Source organism: Podarcis cretensis, assembly GCF_951804945.1.
Source record: "Podarcis cretensis genome assembly, chromosome: Z".
Classification (NCBI taxonomy): Eukaryota; Metazoa; Chordata; class Lepidosauria; order Squamata; family Lacertidae; genus Podarcis; species Podarcis cretensis.
This window is the reverse complement of record NC_137184.1, coordinates 4,303,429-4,329,558: the sequence shown is the minus strand read 5'-3', so window position 1 is coordinate 4,329,558 and position 26,130 is coordinate 4,303,429. Positions and strand designations below refer to the sequence as shown.

At 44.8% G+C, this 26,130-nt stretch overlaps 1 protein-coding gene and 1 long non-coding RNA gene across 2 annotated transcripts in view; one reads left to right on the top strand and one right to left on the bottom strand.

Annotated features, from left to right (window-relative positions):
- LOC307207990 overlaps positions 1-7,338 on the top strand; it is a 216,713-nt gene extending 209,375 nt beyond the window's left edge. The window contains exon 2 of the long non-coding RNA XR_013834924.1: positions 7,237-7,338. This is a non-coding gene — a long non-coding RNA (uncharacterized lncRNA). The remainder of the gene's footprint in view (positions 1-7,236) is intronic.
- The window catches only part of MEGF9 (multiple EGF like domains 9), a 96,036-nt gene that overhangs the window by 20,563 nt on the left and 49,343 nt on the right, over positions 1-26,130 (bottom strand). Inside the window, exon 2 of the mRNA XM_079962078.1 lies at positions 9,518-9,722. Coding sequence (XP_079818204.1) covers positions 9,518-9,722 — 205 coding nt within the window. The remainder of the gene's footprint in view (positions 1-9,517; positions 9,723-26,130) is intronic.

The following is a 26,130-nucleotide window of genomic DNA, read 5'->3' as shown; positions in this document are numbered from 1 at the left end:
AAGCTGATTATGGTGTCGAAGAGGAGGAGGAGGAGAAATCTGGGCATTTCCCCCCACCTTAAGACAACAAACTGAATTCACTTTCCAAGCCAAACTTTTTTCTTATTTCTTTTTAATTCCTTTTCTTTTTCTTCTTGCATTTTCATGTACTGTTGCTTTTTTTCTTATTGTTTCTTACTGGTTTTTTTCCATTCTGTTGCATTTTTCTGACCGCATATTTTATTGTTGCATTTTTACCCACATATATCTGTCATTTTAATGTGCATCTATTGTTGCATTTTTTTACCATTGCCATTTTAATGTCTTTTTATTACCTTATACAATATTGTGGTTTTAAAATTGCTCTAAGCTGTGCTGAGTGGTGCAGAGGAGCTAGACTGGAATTTCTTTATCGGTAAAATAAATAAAGATATGGCTACTTTATTTCAGATTGCATGAAGATTCCAACACTACCTACCTACAAAGCACAGTCTCACTGCCTGTGCATAACATCCCTGTGCATAACAAATCACTTGCTAGGAATGCAAGAAGGCTATTTCCCTTCCAGCATATGACCGTCATAATCAGCACTGTTTCCATTCTGCTGCACTTCAGTTTCCACCAAATGCCACATTATTCACCTTGCTCAATCAACTGATTGATTTTTAAAATTTGAAATCATTTCTAAACCGCACATTTTTTTTTTTTTTTGTAAAGCTCTTACATAACAATTCACACAACTTACGCCAGAGCTTTCCAAACTTTTCATGTTGGTGACACACTTTTTAGACATGCATTATTTCATGACACAGTAATTCCGTTTTAGTAGCAAACCAGAGGTTAAACTAACCCCTTTTAAGAATGCAGGGAGCATTTGCACAACACACCAACACACTGCAGCTGACACACGAATGTGACGCAACACACAGTTTGGAAAGCTCTGACTTAACGTAACTTACATTCATTCCAATTTAAGGGAAACATCAAACCAATGTTTTTCAAAAACATTAATAGTGTATATTTTGTGGACTTAAAAAACCCACAAAGTTGTGAGTCAGTCTTATTTATTTGACTGATTTCCCTTTCTGACCACAGACAAGTGCACAAACTGCAGCAAGTTCTGCTTCCTTTGAAGTTTTTGTCAGAATTCTCCAACATCCCTATCACTGAGAACCTGAAGAGCTAGGCCCGGGAAGAATTGTCAATACAGGGCTGCAAGGACAATTGGTCTGATCTGGAATGCGGCAGGTTGAGAGCATGTCCAGCCTCCATGCAATCCAGATGGGAGAGTGTGTCTCACTCATCCATCACTGTGTCTCCCATGATAATAATAATAATAATAATAATAATAATAATAATAATAATAATAATAATAATTTATTTATACCCCGCCCATCTGGGCGGCTTCCAACAAAACACTAAAATACAATAACCTATTAAACGTTAACAGCTTCCCTAAACAGGGCTGCCTTTAAATGTCATCTAAAAGTTTGGTAGTTATTTTTCTCTTTGACATCTGGTGGGAGGGCATTCCACAGGGTGGGTGCCACCACCGAGAAGGCCCTCTGCCTGGTTCCCTGTAACTTGGCTTCTTGCAGCGAGGGAACCACCAGAAGGCCCTCGGAGCTGGACCTCAGGGTCCGGGCAGAACAATGGGGGTGGAGACGCTCCTTCAAGTATACTGGAATGCTGAATGTGGCTTTACAGAAGACAAATTCCGCAAAATAGGGGCTGGCCCTAGTAAAGAGAGAGCTGGTGTGTATGCCTGTGAGTAATGACCAAAGGAGGCTTCTCTCAGGTTCAAGGACCCAGGTGACTGGGGAAGCCAACTGTTTTCTTTCTGCTTCACAGACACTTCAGTGCTGCAAGAATAGGGGACAGTCAATAAATCAGTCATGGAACCCGCAAGATGGGGAAGCGGACCGGGTGTGATGTTAAGAAATGCACACCTATTGCTTGAGTATACCAAGGAAGGAAGCGAGGAAGGAAGGATGTCTTTTTTCCCCCTCCGTCTCTTCTCTTAGAAGGATCTCAAACAACCCATTCAATGAGATTTAATGACTGAAACATAATCTGCCTTCCAAGTCTTACAAAACAGTTCAGCAAATCCACAGAAAGGGGACTGTACAAGAAGGTTCCACAGGGAACCATCTATATTCACCAACCTTTAAACTGAGCTTTAATGGAAACATCACAACCTATATGTTGTTGATTTTCAGGTCAATTAATCTGGATGTGAGATGGGAAAATCAAGAGGGCAGAAATGCCTATTAGCAAGAAAGGGTGAGGGGCCGGGTTTCAGTTTCCCATTGCTCCTCCCTGGCCCCGTCTTGGCTATTTGAAACCATCTGAATTTAATAACACCTTCTGTGTTCTGAGGAAGTGCTCCCCTCCCCCAAGTCCCTGCTCCTGCCACCCCCAACATTATGCAATCTCAGCAAAGCCCCCTTTGTGGTGTTGGGGGTGGGCCGGGGAGGGGAAGGGAAGGGCAGGAAAAAGGGCAGCTTTATTCCCAGAAAACACTGGGGCATTGTACACATAACATCCCCCGCTTTATGCCACTGAATGGAATCCGTCTGCCTGAAATCTATCGGAGGAGCCCAAATCCTCAAGAACTCTGAAAAAGCATTTTGTGAAATGTCAAAGCACCAAGCGTGTCTGGTCAAGATTATGATGCCCACACCATCATGTTCTGCCATTCTGGGCACAGGCCCTGGCAGGCTCCTGGACCAGTTCGTTGTCCATGTGAATTCCACGATACGGATTTTCAGTGGACAGGGAAGAAACAAAGACATTCATATTTATTTATTTTTTGCCATCATCAAGCCAGATCAGAAGAGGAGAAAAGCTTTTCATAGCCTGCACAACAGTAGGCCTTCAGAAAAAGCTGAGTAATTTCAAAATATGTGGGTTGTATCCAACGCTAGACCTACTCAGAGTAGACTCACTGGAAATAATAGGCACTGCAGACTTAGGTCTTTTAACTTCAGCAGACCTACTCTGAGCGGACCGTAACTGGAGACAGTCCTACGGGTGAAATTCAATATTGCACTCATTCTATTAGTGCAAGCCTTTCCGCTTGCCACTTGGAAGGATCCCCTCTCTATTCCCCACCCCAGGCCTGTTCTAGAGGTTCTCCTAGGCTTCCCACCCTTAGAGCTGATTTGGAGTGTGGGGGGGGGGGGAGAGGTGAAAAAGCCCCATTGTGCTAGCAGGATTTGCTGCCCCAGCTTCTGCTGACACAACTATTTAGTTCATTCTGGCCCTATTACTAGGGTGATTAATAGAACCATAGAACTGTATGGCCTTCTTGGTAGTGGCGCCCACCCTGTGGAACACCCACGCATCAGATGTCAAAGAGATAAATAACTACCTGACATTTAGAAAACATCTGAAGGCAGCCTTGTTCAGGGAAGTTTTTAAGGTGTGACATTTTGATGTATTTTTAATCTTTGTTGGAAGCCGCCCAGAGTGGCTGGGGAACAAATGATATATTATTATTATTATTATTATTATTATTATTATTATTATTATAGAGCTGAAGGGATCCTGAGGGTATTCCAATCCCCTTCAATGAATTATCCCCTATCCAATTTAAAACTATACTGGACCCTGCTTAGCTTTGCTCAGGATGTTGCTGCTGTTCCCCTTGGCTCTGTCAATTAAAGTTGGATAACATTTCTGAATAAAGAAGTATCAGTTAGTTCTTCTGAAGTCATGCGCTCAGGTGGTGCTTTACTCTTGCTTGTAAGATCTTTCAAGATGGTGCAATAGTTGTAATAGTTGTTCATCCCGCATCTAACCAATGCACTGCTTCCGTGAGACCCTCATTCTTCCTGACAGCAGGGAAGCTATCCTCATGGAAATGGAACACAGTGACAAATTCCATGCACGTGGATGGATCTGTTCCATCTGTGCAAGGATCCAGGCACGGCAAAGGAGTTTGCAGCTGGCATAGAGGGTGACCTATATGTGCATGTAGACACATAGGGGTCAGAGAGAGAAATTATTTATTTGGCCAAGGGGAGAGGGAAGAGGAACCATAACTGCGCATCAAAGCTATTCTAAAAAGAAGAATAAGAAGCTTTACACACACACACATTAAAATTTCATTCATTTTTGTTTTTAGTCCAGCCGCACAAACCAATCTCTTTTTTTAAAAAGCAACAACAACTCAGGGTGCAATCTGTCCCTTCCCATGGAAGAGGCAGGCTGGAGGGTCGATGGAGCTGGACTCTCCCCCACCCCCTTCCTGTCTGGGTCTGGGTCTCAAGGGCACTTGCGCACAAACAGAAGCAAATAGAAAACCATTCATTTTCCACAACTGCCTTTCTTGCAGCTGAGCAAATTTAATTGCGCTGTGCAAAGACGCCATTTACTTGGGGAGTGGGTGGAGCCCTGTTTGCTGAGGAACCAGAATCCTTGGAGCAAAGTGTCAGGGACTGGATGGATGAGGAAGAGTGGTAGCAGCCTGTGGTCCAGGGGGCACCTGTGGGGCCTTTGATGGGACAGGGAGGAATCATCAGCAGAGAGTGAGGGTGAAGGGGAGAGGCTTAAGGTAGCCACAGATGCTGAAAGAGCAGGGGCTCTGTCTCCTGCTTTGCAATACAGTGGTACCTCGGGTTAAGAACTTACATTATTTTCCCCCCTATAAGACTCACTTTTTCCCTCCTAAAAAGTAAGGGGAAATGTGTGTGTGTGTTATGGAGTGAATGCAGGCTGCGTAGCTATCCCAGAAGCCAGAACAGCAAGAGGGATTGCTGCTTTCACTGCACAGCAATCCCTCTTGCTGTTCTGGCTTCTGAGATTCAGAATGTTTTTTTTTCTTGTTTTCCTCCTCCAAAAACTAGGTGCGTCTTGTGGTCTGGTGCATCTTATAGAGCGAAAAATACGTTAATTCGTTCCAGAGGTCCGTTCTTAACCTGAAATTGTTCTTAACCTGAGGTACCACTTTAACTAATGGGGCCTCCCGCTGCCACTTCATCCTGAAGCAAAGTTCTTAACCCGAGGTACTATTTCTGGGTTAGCGGAGTCTGTAACCTGAAGTGTCTGTAAACTGAAGCGTCTGTAACCCAAGGTACCACTATACAGTCCTGATTTGGCTCCTTCCCCTCCCTCCCTCTCAGCACAGGAACCAAGAGTCGAGAAAAGGCTGGAACAATTAAGAAAAGCGGAGTCACAGCAAGGAGTAAGGTATAAACAAGAGGAAGAAAGAGACAGGAACTTTAACTTCTGCAACTGACGTGCTTATCTGATGGATGTGCCATGCGCTGACTCCTTGGTTACTGAGCAATAAAGTTAATTACCGCAAGCACTGTGCCTGGTTCTGCTCACAGCATTGGACAACAGGCGGAGGAAGGGCTTTTCTGGCAGCCTGACACGAAGCGGGCAAAGCACTTGAGGCTGGGGGCTGAAGGAAGGTGAGCTTATGAACGCTTCTCCTTACCAGCTTACAAATCTCGTCTTCCTTCCCAACCAAAACCAAGTTTCAAGCAGGTATAGAATCACAGAATTGTAGGGTTTGAAGGGACCCCAAGGGTCATCCATTCCAACCCCCTGCAAGGCAGGAATCTCAGCAAAGCATCCCTGACATGGCCACCCAACCTCTGCTTAAAAACCTCCAGGGAAGGAGAGTCCACAATGCCCCCGAGGGAGACTGTTCCACTGTCAAACAGCTCTTACTGCCAGAAAGTTCTTCCTGATGTGTTTGCATACATCCTCTCCCTCCATCAACTGTAATCAAGCTTTAAATCAGAGGGTAGAGTAAATACTTTGGGCCTGAGAGCCAAATGCAGACCCTCTGGGCCCCTCAGTGTGGCCCTTCGAACTCTCCTCAGGATACAACTCTGCCGCCACCGCAGAGCTTCTCTTGGGGTGTGCTGCAGCTGCGGATGTGATTCCGGGGTGCATCTGCAGCCACAGCAGGCCCCGAAAGAGGCTCTGTGGAGGTGGAGGCCCTGCCTCGTTGCTGCCACGGTACTGGAGAACGGTAACGGGTGGAGGCTGAGTAGCACGTACGTGTGCAACATGACATCATGTCATGTCATGTCGCACGTGGCATTGGGCACCCACAGTCTGGGGCCCAGGTCGGGGCCTCTGGACTGGAGCGTGTCCTCAGTGGGGCCTCTTGCCTCAGTAAGTATCCAAAGTGAGTGTAGAAACTATCCGACTGCACAAAGGCAAAATTTACATGTTCACCTTTGATCACCAGCATGTGGCCCTCAGAAAGTTGCACAGAAGGAGATGTGACCCTCAGGCTGAAAACAGTTCCCCACACTTGATACATGCCCTCATTCTTCCCAACTGTAATACAGTGGTACCTCGGGTTACATACACTTCAGGTTACGGACGCTTCAGGTTACAGACTCAGCTAACCCAGAAATAGTACCTCGGGTTAAGAACTTTGCTTCAGGATGAGAACAGAAATCGTGCTCCGGCGGCACGGCAGCAGCAGGAGGCCCCATTAGCTAAAATGGTGCTTCAGGTTAAGAACAGTTTCAGGTTAAGAACGGACCTCCGGAACGAATTAAGTACTTAACCCGAGGTACCACTGTAAAGCCTTTCAGAATATGTATAGCTGCAAGGTCAGAATCCCACCCACCTTCCCGTCATTGTTTGCTTTCACAGAATCAAAGAATTTATAGAGTTGGAATGGATCCCGAGCGACATCTAATGCAGGAATCTCAAAACAAAATCCACCAACCAATTCTAAAATCATACCGAACCCTACTTAGCTTTACTAAGTTTTAATGCTCCACCACCAGGAGGAGTTTTGATTGTTGTTTTAGCACGGCAACGCTGTATTTTAATTGTTCTAATCTAAGCCACTTTGAGTAGCACATGAGCATTAGGAAGGGCAGGGTATAAGTCTCTAAAGCGGTGATATAGTGGAGCGGTTCCAGGGGCAATGAATATGATGCACCGGAGCACCAGGGAACAGCTGGACTCTCCTTGCTCTGGGAAGTGTATATAGTGATAATGAGGCTTTCAAGTTTCTTTATGACAAATTCGCATAAAGTCAGAGAATGAGAAAAATATTCAAGCAGCATCTGGAAACCTCTTTCCTTTGATGAGTTTCCTATTTCATGCCAGCAGAATAAATGACACTTTCTGGCAAGATAGTTTGTGCTTCTAATTAAAAGCTGGATATTTCAGGTTTTGTAAAACTCAATGTGCTTTCCAAGATGAGCCTATGCCAGGGGTCAGCAACCTTTTTCAGCCGTGGGCCGGTCCACCGTCCCTCAGACCATGTGGTAGGCTGGACTATATTTTGGGGGGAAATATGAACAAATTCCTATGCCCCACAAATAACCCAGAGATGCATTTTAAATAAAAGCACAAATTCTACTCATGTAAAAACACGCTGATTCCGGGACTGTCCGCGGTCTGGATTGAGAAGGCAGTTGGGCCGCATCTGGCTCACAGACCTTAGATTGCCTACCCCTGTCCTATGCAGTTGGAGGTGAACCCCACCAGGAAGTTTGGCACACGACTGCAGTTTGTTAATCCTAATAAACTGGATATTATATGACCTCATTCTGCTGCACTTTTGGGGGAAAGATAATAATGGATCAACCACTTCTTCCTGTGGACTCTTCTTGGAAATGTGGTTATAGGGCATGGCATTATCTCCTGCACATCAAGATTTACAACTACACTGCAGTTCAAAATAAACGAAAGTCACACAGGCTGCATGATCAACAAGTAGATTTCTTACCAGCCTCTCACTATAATGTGTGGGGTGGGAGAATTACAAAAATACCGCATAAAAATCCAGTATCAAAATCAGTTGAAACTGCTTACTGTCAGAAGAATGGGGAATAACGATGGAATCTGAAACCTTTCCCCAAACCTTTGCATCATAATAATAACTTAGACTAATGGGATGTAGAATAGAAGACATACATACATGAATACATATGCATCAGGTGTGAAAAGGCCAGAGTAAAGAAGGGTACCCCCAGCATACAATGAAAGCTATACAATGAAGGTGCCAGACACACCCTCAAGGGGAGAGAATGCTTATCTAATTATCTTATTCTGAAAGAATTAGTAGAAAATGTGGCTTGTCTAACTCCAAAAAAACCCCACAAACAAACACACACACACACAACCTGAAACAAACATCTCCTAACCATAAAAAGAAGAATATAGGCAAGAGGTGTCAAAATATGTTGAAATGAAACCTGGACATGTACAATACAAAGGAGATTCCGCTATAAACAGACATGCAGCCTCTCACTCTCCCCATAATTAGTTGGTCCAAGCCGGCGTTTGATTGTAGCAGCAGCAGTGGCCATACATCACAGCAGCATGTCAGGTCAATGTTCATTTCACGCCTCAACCCAATCCTCAGGGAAAGGATTGAGTTTCCCTCTCACAAACCACATTCTCTACCACACGAACTCTGTTAATAATTAGCTTATCAGGGTGGTGCGAGTGATAAGACTCTTTTGGTCAAGGATGCATGACCAGGAAAAGAGAGTGGCAATATATGGATCCTGCTGGTGCTCAGAGTGCAGCTCCTGTCCCCAGATTTTGATCACAGCCATATCAACGAAGAGTTACAACAGGCATGGGCAAACCCGGCCCTCCAGATGTTTTGGGCCTACAACTCCAATCATCCCTGACAACTGGTCTTGTTAGCTAGGGATGATGGGAGTTATAGTTCCAAAACATCTGGAGGACCGAGTTTGCCTATGCCTGTTTGAGCTCAACAGACTTATTGTAATCTGTGTTCAGGCCATTGTGTCTTTCCAAAAGGAGTCCAGAGTGACAATTTATTTGTTTATTTGTATGGTACAAATCCATTTTCTTTGTCACTTTTTATTGGTTCCGCCTCAAATCTTTGCAACTTCTGCATTAAAAATAAATAAAATAAAAATCCTGAAGGTAATATTGTCATTACCAACTTTGTCAAGTAAGATTTTCTCTCCCAACAGTGGCTTTCCTACGCAGGTGAAAAGATATACAGTCGTATCTTGGTTGTCGAATGCCTTGCGACTCAAAAGTTTTGGCTCCTGAACGCCGCAAACCCGGAAGTGAGTGGTCCGGTTTGCAAATGTTATTTGGAACTCGAACGTCTGATGCGGCTTTTGATTGGCTGCAGGAAGCTGCTGCAGCCAATTGGAAGCCACACCTTGGTTTTCTAACAGATTCTGTTCAAGAACCAAGGTACAGCTGTATATACTCTACTTATTGTCTACTGAGTTTTGATATTATCGTGAGGGCTTTATTGTTCTTTTTGTAAGTCATATGCTTACGTTGAAAAAAAAAAATCAACAGAATACCTACAAATAAATTATTAATAAGTAAGATTTCCCCTCCCTACAAAGGAACCCTTTAGCCGTGGTTCCTGCACTGCAGGGGTTGGACTAGATGACCCCCAGGGATATTTTCCAATGCTATAATTCTAGGGTGGGGGAATAAGCATAGCTGCACAGCAAGGCAGCAAACCCTCTCTTGAACACCAGCACATGGTCAAAAGGGAAAGAAAAAAGATGGCGGTGAGTGATGCTCACGTCACCTCATTCCTTACTTGTCGCAGGACAGGGATTCGGAGCCCTCGGAATAGCAGCCGCACCAAAGGCACTGCCCACTTGTGGGGTCTGGGTAATAGCCTTCCCCACACCCTTCGCAGTGCAGACCCATGTGTCCCGTCCGGCATTCACACTGCCCTGTCGTGGTGTTGCAGTCGCTCGGGCCAGTGCTCCCAACAGAACTGCAGTTACAGATGATGAAGTCTGCAAGAGGGATTGAAAAAAGGAAAGAGAAAGGAATTAAAATGGAGATCTCGCCTACACACGGAAACAGGTTCACATTAATCATTTATTGGTTGTGCAGGCAGCCCATAGAGTAAATTAACTATATCTCCTGGGACAGAGTTCAGCAACCTTTTTTTTTTTTTGGCCTGCAGGTATTTTTGTTTGTTTGTTTTTGTTTTCAAAGGTTTTATTAAACCTGTGTCATTTCCTTTAGGCCCGTGAAAAGCACCTTGAGCTGAAAGAGGAAGTAGAAAACAGAATCACACTCCTCTAAGTTCCTCCTTCATTAGCAGGGGTGCAGGGGTGGGGAGACCATCACCCTCACCACCCACTGATCAATGGGGCAGTGAGCATCAGTGGTAGGAGAGGGGGGCACTCAAAGGCTTTGGTCCATAGGCTTGCTCTGGGAGATTAGCAAAAAATACCGTATTTTTCGCTCTATGAGACGCATCAGACAACAAGATGCACCTAGTTTTTGGAGGAGGAAAACAAGAAAAAAAATATTCTGAATCTCAGAAGCCAGAACAGCAAGAGGGATCTCTGCGCAGTGATCCCTCTTACTGTTCTGGCTTCTGGGATAGCTGCACAAGAGGGATCGCTGCGCAGTGAAAGCAGCAATCCCTATTGCTGTTCTGGCTTCTGTGATAGCTGCGCAGCCTGCATCCGCTCCATAAGACGCACACACATTTCCCCTTACTTTTTAGGAGGGAAAAAGTGAGTTTTATGGAGCAAAAAATACAGTATGTACGGTGTGCAGACAGATGCTTGGATGTCTCATGCCCCCTCACCTCCACTGTATTATTTAATTTTGCCACTTTGGTTTCAAATTTTTTTTTTTTTTGATGTTCCAAACCCTTAGCTGTTTTTTAATTTTTCTTTCCATAACCATGGCAGCTAAATAATAATTTTTTTTTAAAGGAAAAGCAATACACACATCCAAGACATGCAGAAAATATTGATTTTACAGCTGTTCCTTTGTCATGGGCTTGGTAGAAACCATTAAGTGGCTCATGGGTCTCTCATGATGTATAACTTTAATCATAAAAACTGGAAAAATACTGCAACCCCCCCCCACCGCCCTTTTAAAAAGCCACCATACTTGGAAGACCAGAGATGTAATAGAGGAAACACAACCCCAGGACTATTTTCACTGCAGGAGCAATCAAAGAGCTCCTTTGTAATTGATAAAACCTCGTTGCTCTGACAAATTGGGGTGATAACAAGTATTTCATGTTCTTTTGTGACATAAAGTATAAAGCCAGGGAAGGCTGCCCCACCCCCCACCCAGGTTATCACAGTGTTAAGGAAAATTCTGGGGTGAGAGACTAGTCAACAGTTCAGCTCGTTGGGGTCCATGCAGTCAGTAAAAGAAGGAAATTCCAGCCAAGCAATCTGGAGCAAAACAGCAGTCAGTAGTAAAAGGTAAAGGTACTCCTGCCCGTACGGGCCAGTCTTGACAGACTCTGGGGTTGTGCGCCCATCTCACTTAAGAGGCCAGGGGCCAGCGCTGTCCGGAGACACTTCCAGGTCACGTGGCCAGCGTGACATCGCTGCTCTGGCCAGAGCCAGAGCCAGAGCCGCACACGGAAACACCGTTTACCTTCCCGCTGGTAAGCGGTCCCTATTTATCTACTTGCACCCGGAGGTGCTTTCGAACTGCTAGGTTGGCAGGCGCTGGGACCGAGCAGCGGGAGTGCACCCCGCCGCAGGGATTCGAACCGCCGACCTTTCGATCGGCAAGCCCTAGGCGCTGAGGCTTTAACCCACAGCGCCACCTGCGTCCCCCGCAGTCAGTAGACTTAGATCCTTTACTGTTGCGCAACAGATTCAACAGCAGCGAGAGAACCCAGAGCATGGGGTGACATTGACTTTTAAAACTTCCCACCACATCTCAGAATACAGTTCGCATAGCATCATTGATACATCATGTTTACATCACTGACGTGTCACCAAAGGGGAGGGGTAGCCAGGGGTTACACTGGTTCAACCTTGACAAACATGTCCAGACGAGTCCTTGGTCCAAGATTAGCATAGGCAAAACATGTGGGGGCAAGACTCAGGTATAAGATTAGCATAGGCAAACACCTCTGAAGTCCCACCACCCAAAATATAATACAGTGGTACCTCAGGTTAAGTACTTAATTCGGTCCGGAGGTCCATTCTTAACCTGAAACTGTTCTTAACCTGAAGCACCACTTTAGCTAATGGGGCCTCCTGCTGCCGCCGCGCCGCCGGGGCACGATTTCTGTTCTCATCCGGAAGCAAAGTTCTTAACCCGAGGTACTATTTCTGGGTTAGCGGAGTCTGTAACCTGAAGCGTATGTAACCTGAAGCGTCTGTAACCCGAGGTACCACTGTAGAACTTCCTTCGCATGCCTGGACCCCTAGGCAAGTCTGGTGATGGGATTAGGCTTTTCTTGGCCAAAAATCAGCTCAGCAATTGTCACCTCTGGCCACTTCCTGGAGTCCCTTTTTCAAGGGCAAAATAGCTTTGGAATGGAGGAAAGTGGCAAAGGAGTTGATTTTATATGATTTTTAAAGCTAGGTAACTTCCCTGAGCTGTCAAGCTGAAAGGATACATTCAGGCATAATATTTGTAACATTTAACGACTTTAAAGATGTGGGCCCGCCCCGGTAATTTCTGTAACAACAGAAATCACAGAATTGTAGAGTTGGAAGGGACCCCGAGGGTCATCCAGTCCAACCCCCTGCAGTGCAGGAATCTCAGCTAAAGCATCCAAGACAGGTGCCCATTCAACCTCTGCTTAAACCCCCCCAAGGAAGGAGAGTCTCCCAAGGGAGACCGTTCCACTGTCAAACAGCTCTTACTGTCAGTTGGCTTTCCACTCCCATCTGCCCCAGTGATGCAAGCTATACTCCAACAACTGTGAAAAGCTCAGCCGGTACAACATGAGACACTTAATCTCAAGACTGTGGGTTTGAGTCCCACATTGAGCAAAGATTCCTGCACCGAAGGGGGTTGGGCTAGTTGACCTTTGCAGTCCTTTCCAATTCTACAATTCTAACATCTGGAGGGGCACCATGTTGGCTATCCCTGGCACAGATGCCAGAAAAAGCAAAAAATAATTGTGCAGCAACTAGATACTTCTTCCCTCCACTTTGATGGGGTTCCTACACTAGCAGTTGAAATGTAAATATTATTTACATTTCTAACTTAAAGTTTAGGGTCTTTCATTGTGGTGCCACCTACTAGCTGCCATTCCAAACCTATTAGACAGGTATCCTTTTTGAACCGCTTTTAATGCCTGCTAAGACTTTTTTTGTTTAGGCAAGCCTACCCAGACATATAATTATATCATTATTATTTCCCCAAAAAATCTATTAATTTTACTTGTGTTTCGATCAATTTAATTTGTTTACCATATTTAAAGTTTGTTCCTGCTGCTATTTTTAATAGATATTTTATACTGTTTTATGTATAATCTGCCTTGGAGATTTTAGATACCGTATTTTTCGCTCTATAAGATGCACCAGACCACAAGACGCACCTAGTTTTTGGAGGAGGAAAACAAGAAAAAAAATATTCTGAATCTCAGAAGCCAGAACAGAAAGGGGGATTGCTACACAGTGATCCCTCTTACTGTTCTGGCTTCTGGGATAGCTGCGCAGCCTGCATTCACTCCATAAGACGCACACACATTTCCCCTTACTTTTTAGGAGGGAAAAAGTGAGTTTTATAAAGCAAAAAATACGGTATACGTTTGTTTGTTTGTTTGTTTGTTTGTTTGTTTTTTTAAAGGTTGCTATTCAGCTGGCTGAAGATCTTTTGCTAAAGCTCAATGTTTGTTTTGCAGGATTAACCCATAGAAACTGAAGAAAGCACACCTGATTTCAATACAGTAGTTTGCTCATGCTGCAAAAGGCAACAAGGGTTGCCAAGCATTTTAGGCATGTGGACACATTTGGATTTTTAAGCGACTGCCAAGGGCACCATCATCTACGGTCCCTTCTCTTCCTCAACCTCCAGATCACACAAACACACACCCGAAAGCACAACCCGTGGAAAATTTACTTTCCGAAGGATCTGAGTGAAAGTCAGAGCCAGTAGAATTAATTGGAGCCTTGAAAACCCAGAACTTAAAGAGTTTCATTTGTCCAAATTCCTCCTTCAGAAGGCACTGGGGCGGTTGCCCCAGGCACAAGAGTGTTAGGGGTGAAAAATCCCAACACCCGGTCATAGCCAGGATTTATTTTGGGGGGACAGGGCAGTCTTTATGTTAGGGGGGCAGAAGTGATTTTTCTGCGATGCAACTGAATTAGCTGCATGCTTCTATAGCTGGGCTCTGTCGAAAACGGCTTCTCCGTGCGAACCAGGAAGTGACCTCACCAAACAACAGAACAACTCTTCTTTTCTTATCTCTGCCGCTGCAATCTCCTGGGTTACTGCTGCTAAGCAGCTGAATGTGCATACGTACTCCACCAGTTTCCCTCCCTCCCACCTCCACACAGCCCTGGGCACTGGCAACCCATGCTATGCCACTGTGTTGTTGCTCCTCAGCAGCTAACTTTAAGAGGCATACAGTGGTACCTCAGGTTAAGAACTTAATTCGTTCCGGAGGTCCGTTCTTAACCTGAAACTGTTCTTAACCTGAGGTACCACTTTAGCTAATGGGGCCGCGCTGCCAGAGCACGATTTCTGTTCTCATCCTGAAGCAAAGTTCTTAACCCGAGGTACTATTTCTGGGTTAGCGGAGTCTGTAACCTGAAGCATCTGTAATCCGAGGTACCACTGTACTACCTCTGAACATAGAGGTTCTATCTAGTGATTATGATAAGCAGCTATTGATGGATGCCTCCTCCGTGAATTTGTCTAATCCTCTTTCAAACTCACGTAAACTAGGAATTTACAGTGTTATGAAAGAGGGAATTGAAGCGACTATGAGGGTCATCTAGTCCAACTCCCTGCAATGCAAGAATCGCAGCAAAAGCATCCATGTCAGATGGTCAACCATGCTCTGCTGAGAATCTCAAAGGAAGGAGAGCCCACCACCTACCAAGGGCATAGAATCAGCTGTATGGTTGGAAGGGACTCTGAGGCTCATCTAGTCCAACCCGCCTGCACTGCAGGAATAATCCTATCGTGGGGCCTCTGGCTTTCAGCAACACAGCATCCCATGAGACTGTGCACTGAGCAACTAGAGCAAAGAGAGGTGTGGAATCTGCTGCTGTGATTGGCTGGCTGTTTGAAGCCTCCTGGTTGGCCAGCCCAGATAGAATCATCTAGTCTAACCAGCTCAAACACAGGAATCTTAACTCAAGCATCCATGACAGATGCCCATTCAGTCTTTGGTTAATAACTGCCAGTGAGTCACAGAACCATAGAATTTCAGGGTTAGAAGGGACCCTAGGGGTCATCCGTGACAGACAGCTAACCAATCTCTTCTTAAAAACTTCCAAGAAAATGTTATTTTCTTCTTCCTCCTCTCACTTCTCTTCCATGATTTTTAAAAACCACCATTCAGTGAGACAACGAGTGCCTGAAAGAACGCCTTGCTCCAGTTTAGCACCTTGTATATAACACCTCATTGCAAAGCAACTTGACCAGTTTGGGCCCCCCTGCCTGGCCTTATTGATTCATATACCGCCTGGAAGCTTCCAGCTGTTGAATGAACTACATTGCTTTTTTTAAGATGAGGAAAAGATTTGCTAGTTGGTGGCTGCAGACACACACAGCAATGGGGTGGTGTGGAAAGAGACAAAGAAACAATTGATAGCTTGAAGTGATCTCCTGGCTGCTCCCTTTTGCAAGCAGGGCTCACTGGCAGCACCGATCAGCTGCTTGACACTGGGCCTACCATAATGGGCTGCAGTAGGGAGTTCCTCATCAGGAATATTACAGCCCCTTCCCAGCAGTCAAAAGTCAGCCCACAGATGTAGGGGGAGAAGGATGCAGCCCACTAGCAGGATCCAATTTTGTGCTCTAACAGTGCCCTGACTGAAAAAGAAGTACAGTATACAGTCATAAAGGTAAAGGTAAAGGTACCCCTGCCCGTACGGGCCAGTCTTGACAGACTCTGGGGTTGTGCGCCCATCTCACTTAAGAGGCCAGGGGCCAGCGCTGTCCGGAGACACTTCCGGGTCACGTGGCCAGCGTGACATCGCTGCTCTGGCCAGAGCCAGAGCCAGAGCCGCACACGGAAACGCCGTTTACCTTCCCGCTGGTAAGCGGTCCCTATTTATCTACTTGCACCCGGAGGTGCTTTCGAACTGCTAGGTTGGCAGGCGCTGGGACCGAGCAGCGGGAGCGCACCCCGCCGCAGGGATTCGAACCGCCGACCTTTCGATCGGCAAGCCCTAGGCGCTGAGGCTTTAACCCACAGCGCCACCTGCGTCCCTAGTATACAGTCATACCTCAGGTTAAATATGCTTCAGGTTGAGCGTTTTCAGGTTACGCTCCGGAACGCGTTACTTCCGGGTTTTGCCGCTCGCGCATGCACAGATGCTCAAAATGACGTCACATGCATGCGCGGAAGTGGCGAAACGCGACCTGTGCACACACAGACTTGCAGTCGTGTGTTACGTTCTACTCAGGATGCAAACAGGACTTCGGAACGGATCCCGTTTGCATCCAGAGCTACAACTATATTTACAAAGTGACAAGGCTGTGTTCAGCGTATCTCTGAGTAGTACATTGGGTGAGCAAAAATGACCTATTTGCACAAGGTTTTTTCCTCCTCTCCTCCCCCCTGCAACCCCTCCCCCCACTAAATCTGTTCTGGGGGCTCCATAAGTCCCTGCCACCCCACAACCCTTCGGAGCAGATAAGGGGATAGCCCAAGGCAGAGGGGTAGTGTGTGTGTTAATGTGTCTTCTCCCAGAAACGATTGGGTGGCAGTTCATGCGGTGGGCAGGCCTGCACCAATCTGTGTTCCTGCCTCTTTGCCTACTCTTAGATATAGGAGCCATTTTGCATGATGTCATGCAACTGCCCCTCCCCTTTGCAGCCATTTTGTGACTGGCACCCACGATACTTTTCTCAAAATTTCAAATGTGCCCCCTGGCCCCCCAAAAAGCCCCCTGGCAACTCTTGCTTTATTCACTAAACAGCAGTTTAATTCAGGAGAGCACCTTAAGGGAGCTGAGCAAGTTCAGTCTTGTTGCTCAGACGTGGAGTTTCCATTGCAAAGTGCTGGTGTGACGTAGATCTATGACGAATCCAGTGGACATGCAGAGATGTAAAGAATTTCACCCGAAAGCCATTACAGTCATAAAATCATAATGCCTGTGTTCTGCCATTAGATTTGCTCATATTACTTTGGAGGCATATTGTTGTGTATTGAGTCAAAGGATTTTATATCTGTATTATTATTGTCTGTATTTGCATTAGGGTAAAGTAACTGCCTTTTGGTTCCAGAGGGTACAGCTACTATTGGTTCGTTTAAGCTGCTGTATTTGGATCCTCTGTCTTATTGGTTTCCTCCAAAAGGCAGGACTGTGATTGCCTGATATTGTTCCCTTCAAAATGTATCCTTTCTAGCTAGTTCCCTGTCCCTATAAATGTAGCTCTCCCCTCCTCAGGTCTCAGTCTTGTTGCTTTAATAAAGAAGTGTTACTAGAGAACTGTCTCCAGCATATTATGTCAAGAAAGCTGAAATCACAAACCCCACGTCACAACACATATTAAAACTACAGAGTTAAACAAGCATTAATTGGTATTTTCTTAATATCTGTTTGCATCAATATTGGAAAAACATTGTAGGAAACAAATCCCTCCTTCATTAGAAGGCGAGGGAAGATTTGCTGCATGTAATACTCATATATAAAAGTGTATGGGATAAAGCATTCCTGACAAAGCTAACATATTGTGAAAAAGACATCAAAGTATATGAACAAGTCCCACCCCACCCCCCACCCATCCACTCATGGAATCTGGACGCTGTTGGAAAAAAATAATAGCACTTCTTAAACCACAACTGATTTTATTGTATACAATGGCATTGTATATCTAAGTTCTAGAACAGAACCACGTAAATTGATGGGTTTAAGTTAGTAATGCCCATTAATTTCAATGGATCTTCTCTGAGCAGAACTAGCATTGGCTAAAATGCCATATTTATATTTATATTTATATTTCATGTGTACACGTATAAATGACATATTTTATTCGTTTTAAGATGAATTATCTTTTTGATGTGTGTGTGTAGGGACAGGGGTGGCGCTGTGGTCTAAACCAGTGTTTCCCAACCTTGTGCCTCCAGCTGTTTTTGAACTACAACTCCCATCATCCCTGACTAGCAAGACCAGTGGCAAGGGATGATGGGAATTGTAGTCCAAAAACAGCTGGAGGCACAAGGTTGGGAAACACTGGTCTAAACCACAGAGCCTAGGGCTTGCCGATCAGAAGGTCAGCGGTTCGAATCCCTGCAACGGGGTGAGCTCCCGTTGTTCAGTCCCAGCTCCTGCCAACCTAGCAGTTCAAAAGCACATCAAAGTGCAAGTAGATAAATAGGTACCGCTCCGGCGGGAAGGTAAACGGCGTTTCCGTGCGCTGCTCTGGTTTGCCAGAAGTGGCTTAGTCATGCTCGCCAAATGACCTGGAAGCTGTACTCCAGATCCCTCGGCCAGTAAAGTGAGATGAGCGCCGCAACCCCAGAGTCGTCCGCGACTGGACCTAAAGGTCAGGGGTATCTTTACCTATGTGTGTGTGTGTGTCTGTGTGTGTGTGAATTTTTAGTAGTAACACTATATTATCACTGTGTTTAGTAGTAATAGCGCATTGGAGGAAACAAATAGCCTTTTTCACTTGAAGGTAAGACTTTCCATACAATATTAATCAATATGCTTTACCAACAATACTCACTGTTCTTTTTAAAAGGAAAAACCTGACCTCTCTTTTCATTTTGAACTTTTATGATTTTTGTACCTCTTCTTGATAATCCATTATGCTTTTCATTCTCTACCAGATAATACATTTAAATAACAAACAATGATGATGGAAAAAAGCTTTATGTAACTGGGCAGTGTCTTTGAGCTCTTTCAGTTCCTTCCAGGACATTCTTCCCAGCAGTTCAAGAGCTGTGCCTACAATCTAGCAGCAGTTCACGAAAGCAAGCTGCTGTCCCCCACCCTGGCTCCCTGCTTTAAACATTACATGTCATCGACTTGTCTTGCCAGCAGTGTATAAGCTCCTCAATAAATGATGATCACAGGGAAAACCTTCCAACTGCTGACAAGGCATCTTAAGAAACTGAAGACAGAAACAAACCATTCCCTAAATTCACAAAGTCGATGAGATCATCATCAGCTCTTATCTCCTTCAGTGGATTTCTCCTAGGCACAACTGCATCCGGTTAAGCCCCAAGGAGCTCAGGGCAATGTGTATAGAATCTATGGATGCTATTTTTATTTATAACCTGCCTCTCTTCTGTCAAAAAACTGAAGACATTGTGCATGTGGGTCTTCACCCACCCAAGGCCTCATGAGAACCAACTCCTAGGACAGTGATGGCCAAACTTGGCCCTCCAGCTGTTTTGGGACTACAATTCCCATCATCCCTGACCACTGGTCCTGTTAGCTAGGGATGATGGGAGTTGTAGTCCCAAAACAGCTAGAGGGCCAAGTTTGGCCATCACTGTCCTAGGGGCTGAGGGGTATTCGGCTCCCCCAATATTTGAGGGGGTCAGCCCCCCTCCCAAGTTGATGGACACTGCTATTCAAATGGTGTGTGTGCACTGTGTCATGTGATTTATTATGCGGGGTGGGTCTTACCTGTCCCCCCCATTTAATTCAAGTTGGCACCCCTGCAAGGCCTTGAACAGACCTAAACCTGCCTACTTTTGGCAAAGTGGCAACCTCTTTTGCTTCCAGGCCAATGTATGCAAAAAGACATTGCCAAGAGGGGAAAGTGCAGAAAAGGGCAAGCAAAACGATCGGAGGAAGTGAGTATTATTTATACCCCACCCATCTGGCTGGGCTTCCCCAGCAACTCTGGGCAGGTTCCAAAAAAATATTAAAATATGGAGTCCAAATGCCCAAAATATTGGGAAATTTTGGAACAAGAGGGAGACAAATTGAAATTGCAGAGTTTTGAGAAACTAAAAAGTAAAATGCGAGATTGGCTTCATTACTATCAGATAATGGAGGTTTATAAATTGGATTAAAAAATTGGATTCCAGGTGGAAAAATCGAAATTAGAAACAGAATTGTTAGAACCCAAAACAAAGAATCTGTCAAAGATGTACAATTTGCTGCTGAAATGGAATACCCAGGACGAAACAGTGAAATCTGTTATGATTAAATGGGCACATGGGAAAGATAGGTTGCTGTATAATGGTACTAAACTAAGGATGCAAAAAGGGAAAGGTATGGGGAAGTCCGGGAAAAGAGGGTTATGAAAATAAGGTTATGAAAATACGAGTTTTTTGTTTGTCTGTTTTTTGTTGTTTTTTCTTTCTGTTAAAAAATTGGAAACTAATAAAAATCTTTTTTTAAAAAAAAAATGATTAAATGGGCACAAGATGTTGGACACAATATTATGTTTGCTGACTGGGAACAGTTATGGACCACCGGTTTGAAATTTACGGCATGTAATGCCTTACGAGAGAATATTATGAAAATGATTTATAGGTGGTACATGACCCCAGTCAAGCTTGCAAAAATCTATCATTTGCCCGATAACAAATGTTGGAAATATAAGGAGACTGAAGGTACATTCTTTCACCTTTGGTGGACATGCCCAAGGATTAAGGTTTTCTGGGAAATGATTTATAATGAAATGAAAAAGGTATTTAAGTATACCTTCCTGAAAAAACCGGAGGCCTTTCTCCTGGGCATGGTTGGCCAATTGGTGCCAAAGAAGGACAGAACTTTCTTTATGTATGCGACAATTGCAGCAAGAATTCTCATCGCAAAATACTGGAAGACACAAGATTTACCCACTCTGGAAGAATGGCAAATGAAGATGATCGATTAGATGGGATTGGCAGAAATGACCGGCAGAATCCGAGACCAGGGAAAAGAATCGGCGGAAGAGGATTGGAGGAAATTTAAAGACTACTTACAGAAATATTGTAAAATTAAGGAATGTTAGAATGATGTTGGACAGAAATTAAGTGGTTACCAGCTGTAATGTAAAGGTTGAGTAATAAGCTAAAATAAGTTATATTAAGTTATAATAAGGATTTGCTGAATTAAGAATTTGAACTGGAATACAAAGGGGGGAGGTGAGAGGAGGTCCGGGATATAAGGTAATGGAAATAAGTAACGGGAATTATATTTGTTTTGTTTGGTTTTAATTGTGTATTTTTGTATTTTTGGTGCATTATTTGTTTTTTGTTGTTTTTCTTTTTGTATTAAATTGGAAACTTTAATAAAATATCTTTTTTTAAAAAAACAAAAAAATATTAAAATACTATAATACATCAGACATTAAAAGCTTTCCTAAACAGGGCTGCCTTCAGATGTCTTCTAAAAGTCTGGTGGTTGTTGTTCTCTTTGACATCTGGTGGGAGGGCGTTCCACAGGGCGGGTGCCACTACCGAGAAGGCCCACTGCCTGGTTCCCTGTAACTTGGCTTCTCGCAGTATGGGAGCCGCCAGAAGGCCCTTGGTGCTGGACCTTAGTGTCTGGGTAGAACGATGGGGGTGGAGACGCTCCTTCAGATATACTGGACCGAGGCCGATTGTCAGTAGTGCTCTACCAGTGCCAATCAGATTCCTGTGGGAACCTACCCTACCTCACTGTCTGTTTATAGAAGTTTTAATTGTATTAGTACTGATATTTCCACCAGCATGGGTTCATTGGGAGGAAGATGCAATGTGTAATCTATCTAACCTCAATACCTAAAAAATGCAAAAGAGGTTTACAGGGGGGGAAATGTGTTTTTTTTTTAGTAATGTCTTGGAAAAACAAGTTCACTGATAATTTCCATTCTTCTGCTGCTTTCAGTTTGCTATGGCAGTATTCCTTTATGCTCTTTATCTTTGGTAAATAGAAAATACACAGGTCTGAGCTCCACTGATGTAGTTCTCAAGGTTGAAATAGGTTCTCCACCGCGGCCTAATTTAAGCAATCATTTATTTCCCACAAAGCAGAGGATTGGTTTGTCACAACCGAGTTTGGAAAAGCTGAACTACCAACGGTGGGGTGGGCAGAGGGTTAAATTCTCACAGATCCTATCATGTGTAACCATAAGCTTAATCATCTGGTGTTCTCTCCATCTCTATCTTCTGATCTCCATGTACAGTACTGCACCACAAATCTATGACCTGCTCCTTTTTTCTCTTTCTTTCTTTCTTTCTTTCTTTCTTTCTTTTTTTTTGAAGTGGGTGGTGGGAATACAGAAATAAAATAATAATCTAAAAATTCAGCACGAGCTGCAAGTTCAGCATAAAAGCATGCAAATTGCCGGTTGCCTATGCAAAGCAAGCAGATTTGTACAAAACATATTGAGCAGCTGCCTAGTTTAATCTAGAGTGCAGCATGAAAAGGCAAACCTTCCCAGTGTCACACTGAGGCTGATTCCTCTTTCATAGATGATAGATAGATAGATAAAATAAAAAATAGACATATAATAATCCTCATCTCTAAAGGCAAAAAGTGGGGAACCGGCAGCAAACCCTTAGTGAATTAGTTGCTGAATTTTATGTTGCCCTCAGTCTGCTTTCAGGTACAGTGGTACCTCGGGTTACAGATGCTTCAGGTTACAGACGCTTCAGGTTACAGCCTCTGCTAACCCAGAAATAGTACTTCAGGGTAAGAACTTTGCTTCAGGATGAGAACAGAAATTGTGTGGTGGCAGCGGGAGGCCCCATTAGCTAAAGTGGTACCTCAGGTTAAGAACAGTTTCAGGTTAAGAACGGATCTTCAGAACGAATTAAGTTCTTAACCAGAGGTACCACTGTAGATGGAAATGATGGCAGGACGATCTAGGGATGGTGGGGCAGGAAACAGGGAGAGGAGGGGCAAGTTTAAAAAGTGGGTGAACTACCCCTTTTTGGCTCTAGCCCCACCCACACTTTGCAAAAGGCAACATTTCATACTGCAGTCAACAGATTTATTTTACTTTAATTTGCTTGACTTATGATATATATATCCAGTCCTTTTTTTTCTGGGAGTACGCAGGGGTACGCATACCCTAAACATTTTGTGAATCTAAGTTTGGTGTCGTTGAGGGGCAGTATCTCAATATGAGTAGGAAAATGAGAGTACCCCTAAACATGTTGTTTGTTTTTAAAGAAAAAAAGCACTGTTTATACCCCACTTTTCCTCCAAACAGCTCAAGGTTCTCCCCTTCGCCGGTTTATCCTCACAGCAGCCCTGTAACATGAAGCAGGCTGAGAGACTAACTGAAGGTCACCTAGTGATTTTCATGGATGTGGGGGAAGGGGTTTTGGACCCTAGACTCCCAGGCCACATTTTCAAGTGCTCAAAGTGCTTGACAAGTATTATCTTCTAGGGTTTCCATATTTCAAAAAGTGAAAATCCAGACACAAATGATTTTGAGCTTTTTTGGCAAAATCACAAAAAATGAAATTTTTAAGCTAGAAGGCTGATCGCCAAAGAATTGATGCTTTTGAATTATGGTGCTGGAGGAGACTCTTGAGAGTCCCCTGGACTGCAAGAAGATCAAACCTATCCATTCTGACGGAAATCAGCCCTGAGTGCTCACTGGAAGCACAGATCCTGAAGCTGAGGCTCCAATACTTTGGCCACCTCATGAGAAGAGAAGACTCCCTGGAAACGACCCTGATGTTGGGAAAGATGGAGGGCACAAGGAGAAGGGGATGACAGAGAATGAGATGGTTGGACAGTGTTCTTGAAGCTACCAGCATGAGTTTGACCAAACTGCAGGAGGCAGTGGAAGACAGGAGTGCCTGGCGTGCTCTGGTCCATGGGGCCACGAAGAATCGGACATGACTAAACGACTAAACATCAACAACAAAGGAAAATTGGCAAAAACGACACTACCAACCCAGACATTGTGACAATTTTTGCCCAGACTTCCAACTGCAGTTTTCCGGGTATGTCCAGAAAATTCTGGACATATGGCAACACTATTATCCCCATATTGCCTACAGGTGACTGAGGGCCCATACAGGACAATGAGGGAAAGAAGGATTGATTGTTCAACCTCTCTAGGAACTGTAGATCTGTGAGGGTAATAGGGGGCCTCCTGATGACTCTCAGCACCCTTAATAAATTATAGTTCCCAGAATACTTTGGGGGGAAGCTATGACTTTTTTTTTTAAGGGACACAGGTGGCACTGTGGTCTGCCTAGGGCTTGCCGATCAGAAGATCGGCGGTTCGAATCCCCACAACAGGGTGAGTTCCCGTTGTTCGGTCCCAGCTCCTGCCCACCTAGCAGTTCAAAAGCACGTCAAAGTGCAAGTAGATAAATCTGGTGGGAAGGTAAATGGCATTTCCGTGTGCTGCTCTGGTTCACCAGAAGCGGCTTAGTCACGCTGGTGGGCCCCCAGTTCTATCAGAGTAGGGTCGTATAGCAAGCAAGTGGGGCGCAGTGGTTAAATTGCTGGAATAAGACCTGGGAGAGACCAGGGTTTAAACCTCCATTCAGCCATGAAGGCTGCTGGGTGGCTTTTAGACCACTCCCGGTCTTTCAGCCTAACCTACCTCACAGGGTTGTTATGAGGATAAAATGGAGGTGAGGAGAGCCATATACTGTACATCACCTTGAGCTCATTGGAAGAATGGTGGGATATAGATCTAAAAATAAATACATGGATTAAATTGCCTCGCTATCAATGCAATCAGATTACCAGCGGTCTCGAGTTGCGTAGCACAATAACAATATTTTTTTCTGCCTCCGTATGACCCACGCAGACACAGACCCAGCTCATATGCCCTCACAAAACTTTGCTCCCACTTCTGTGAGCACCCAGGTGGCAGTTTCAGGCTGACTCAGGACCAGGTGTTGAAGGAAGGAGAAAACTGTCAGCCTCAAGGCACTTTTCACCTGCTGGCTCTGCAAAAAGATTATCCAAGCTGTTGAAGGTGGACATGCATCAGGAGACGCCTCATGTCACTCTGTCAAAAATGGATTTGCCCAACAATGCCTGAGGAACACGGCAATTGTTTGGGGCTGAAGAGTCAGCATGGAACACTGCCTTATACCAAGTTAAAATAGCTCAGGACTGTCTATGTGTGCTGTTAGGGGAAGGGTAATACCTCTTGTGGAGAACACATCATGCTCCTTCTGGGGTAGTTTGTCCACCTTTGGTCCTCACCCTGCACTCAGCTCTCCCCTGTGGCTTCTAGAAGCTCTCACCATGCAACAGTGACCCCAGGAAACAGTTTCAACTGGCCAGCCAGACCAGGTGAGAGTCGTCGATGGGTCTCAAACCTTCTTTGAGTTAGGGGCTTCCTCTGCATGCAAATACAGGCTCTGGCAGATTGAGCAGACAAGATTAATTTTGAGTCCAACAGTCAAGATGGCGGTTTCTTCAGGTGCTGTAGAGGGAAGTGAGGGGCAGATGGGGCTTGTCAACCTGGGAAGGTAGCCCATCTGGGAGAAGGAGGAAAACACTGATCCCAAATCTCCACTGCCTTGCAGGATATATTTGAGAGATGAAAAGGCTAAGGGGTAAACCCTACACAAGTATTAAGTAGAGTTCCGAAAATGGTTGGATGGAGCATTGAACGCCTCCTTCTGGCAACTCCTGCAGTCAAGCTGGGGCCAAACGTCTCGCTCTGCTTTCCTTTGCACCCAGCAAGGCCGAGAGGAAGGTCTGGTCATCTGGGCAGTCCAGGACCTTGTCAGGCTTGCACCCCAGAGAGGTCACTTCCATACTGCTAACACAGTGGTTAGACTTCATCCCTGGAGGTGCACTCCATTGTCTCAAGACAGATAGATGCCAACAATTGTCTACACTGATTGGTTCTCCAGGGTTCCAGGCAGGGTTTACCGTATTTTTCCATGTACAAGACTAGGGGGTTTATTTACCAAAAAAAATTGGTTTAAAATTGGGGCTCATCTTATACATGGGCAGTGCTAAGAGGTGTTTCCTTAATTTGGAGTCCCCAAAAATAGGGAACTTATACATGGGAAAATACGGTAATACCTGACCCTATTCAGAGACATCAGAAATTGAACTTGTAACCTTCTGCATGAATGGAAGTGCTCATAGGAGCTCTAGAAACATAGGAAGCTGCCTTTATACAGAGTCAGGTCCATCTAGTTCAGTATTGTCTGCACAGGCAGTTGGTGGCTCTCCAGGGATTCCTAGCCCCACCTGGAGATGCCAGGGATTGAACCTGGGACCTTCTGCATGGAAGGCAGATGCTCTCACACTGAGCTATGGCCCTCCCCCAAAAACAATTGGTTGTTGTCAGAGCTGCCTCTAGGTCCCAGCTCACAGAGGACCAACGCTAGGCTGTCGTAATGTACAAAAGTCTTTATTGAAGTTC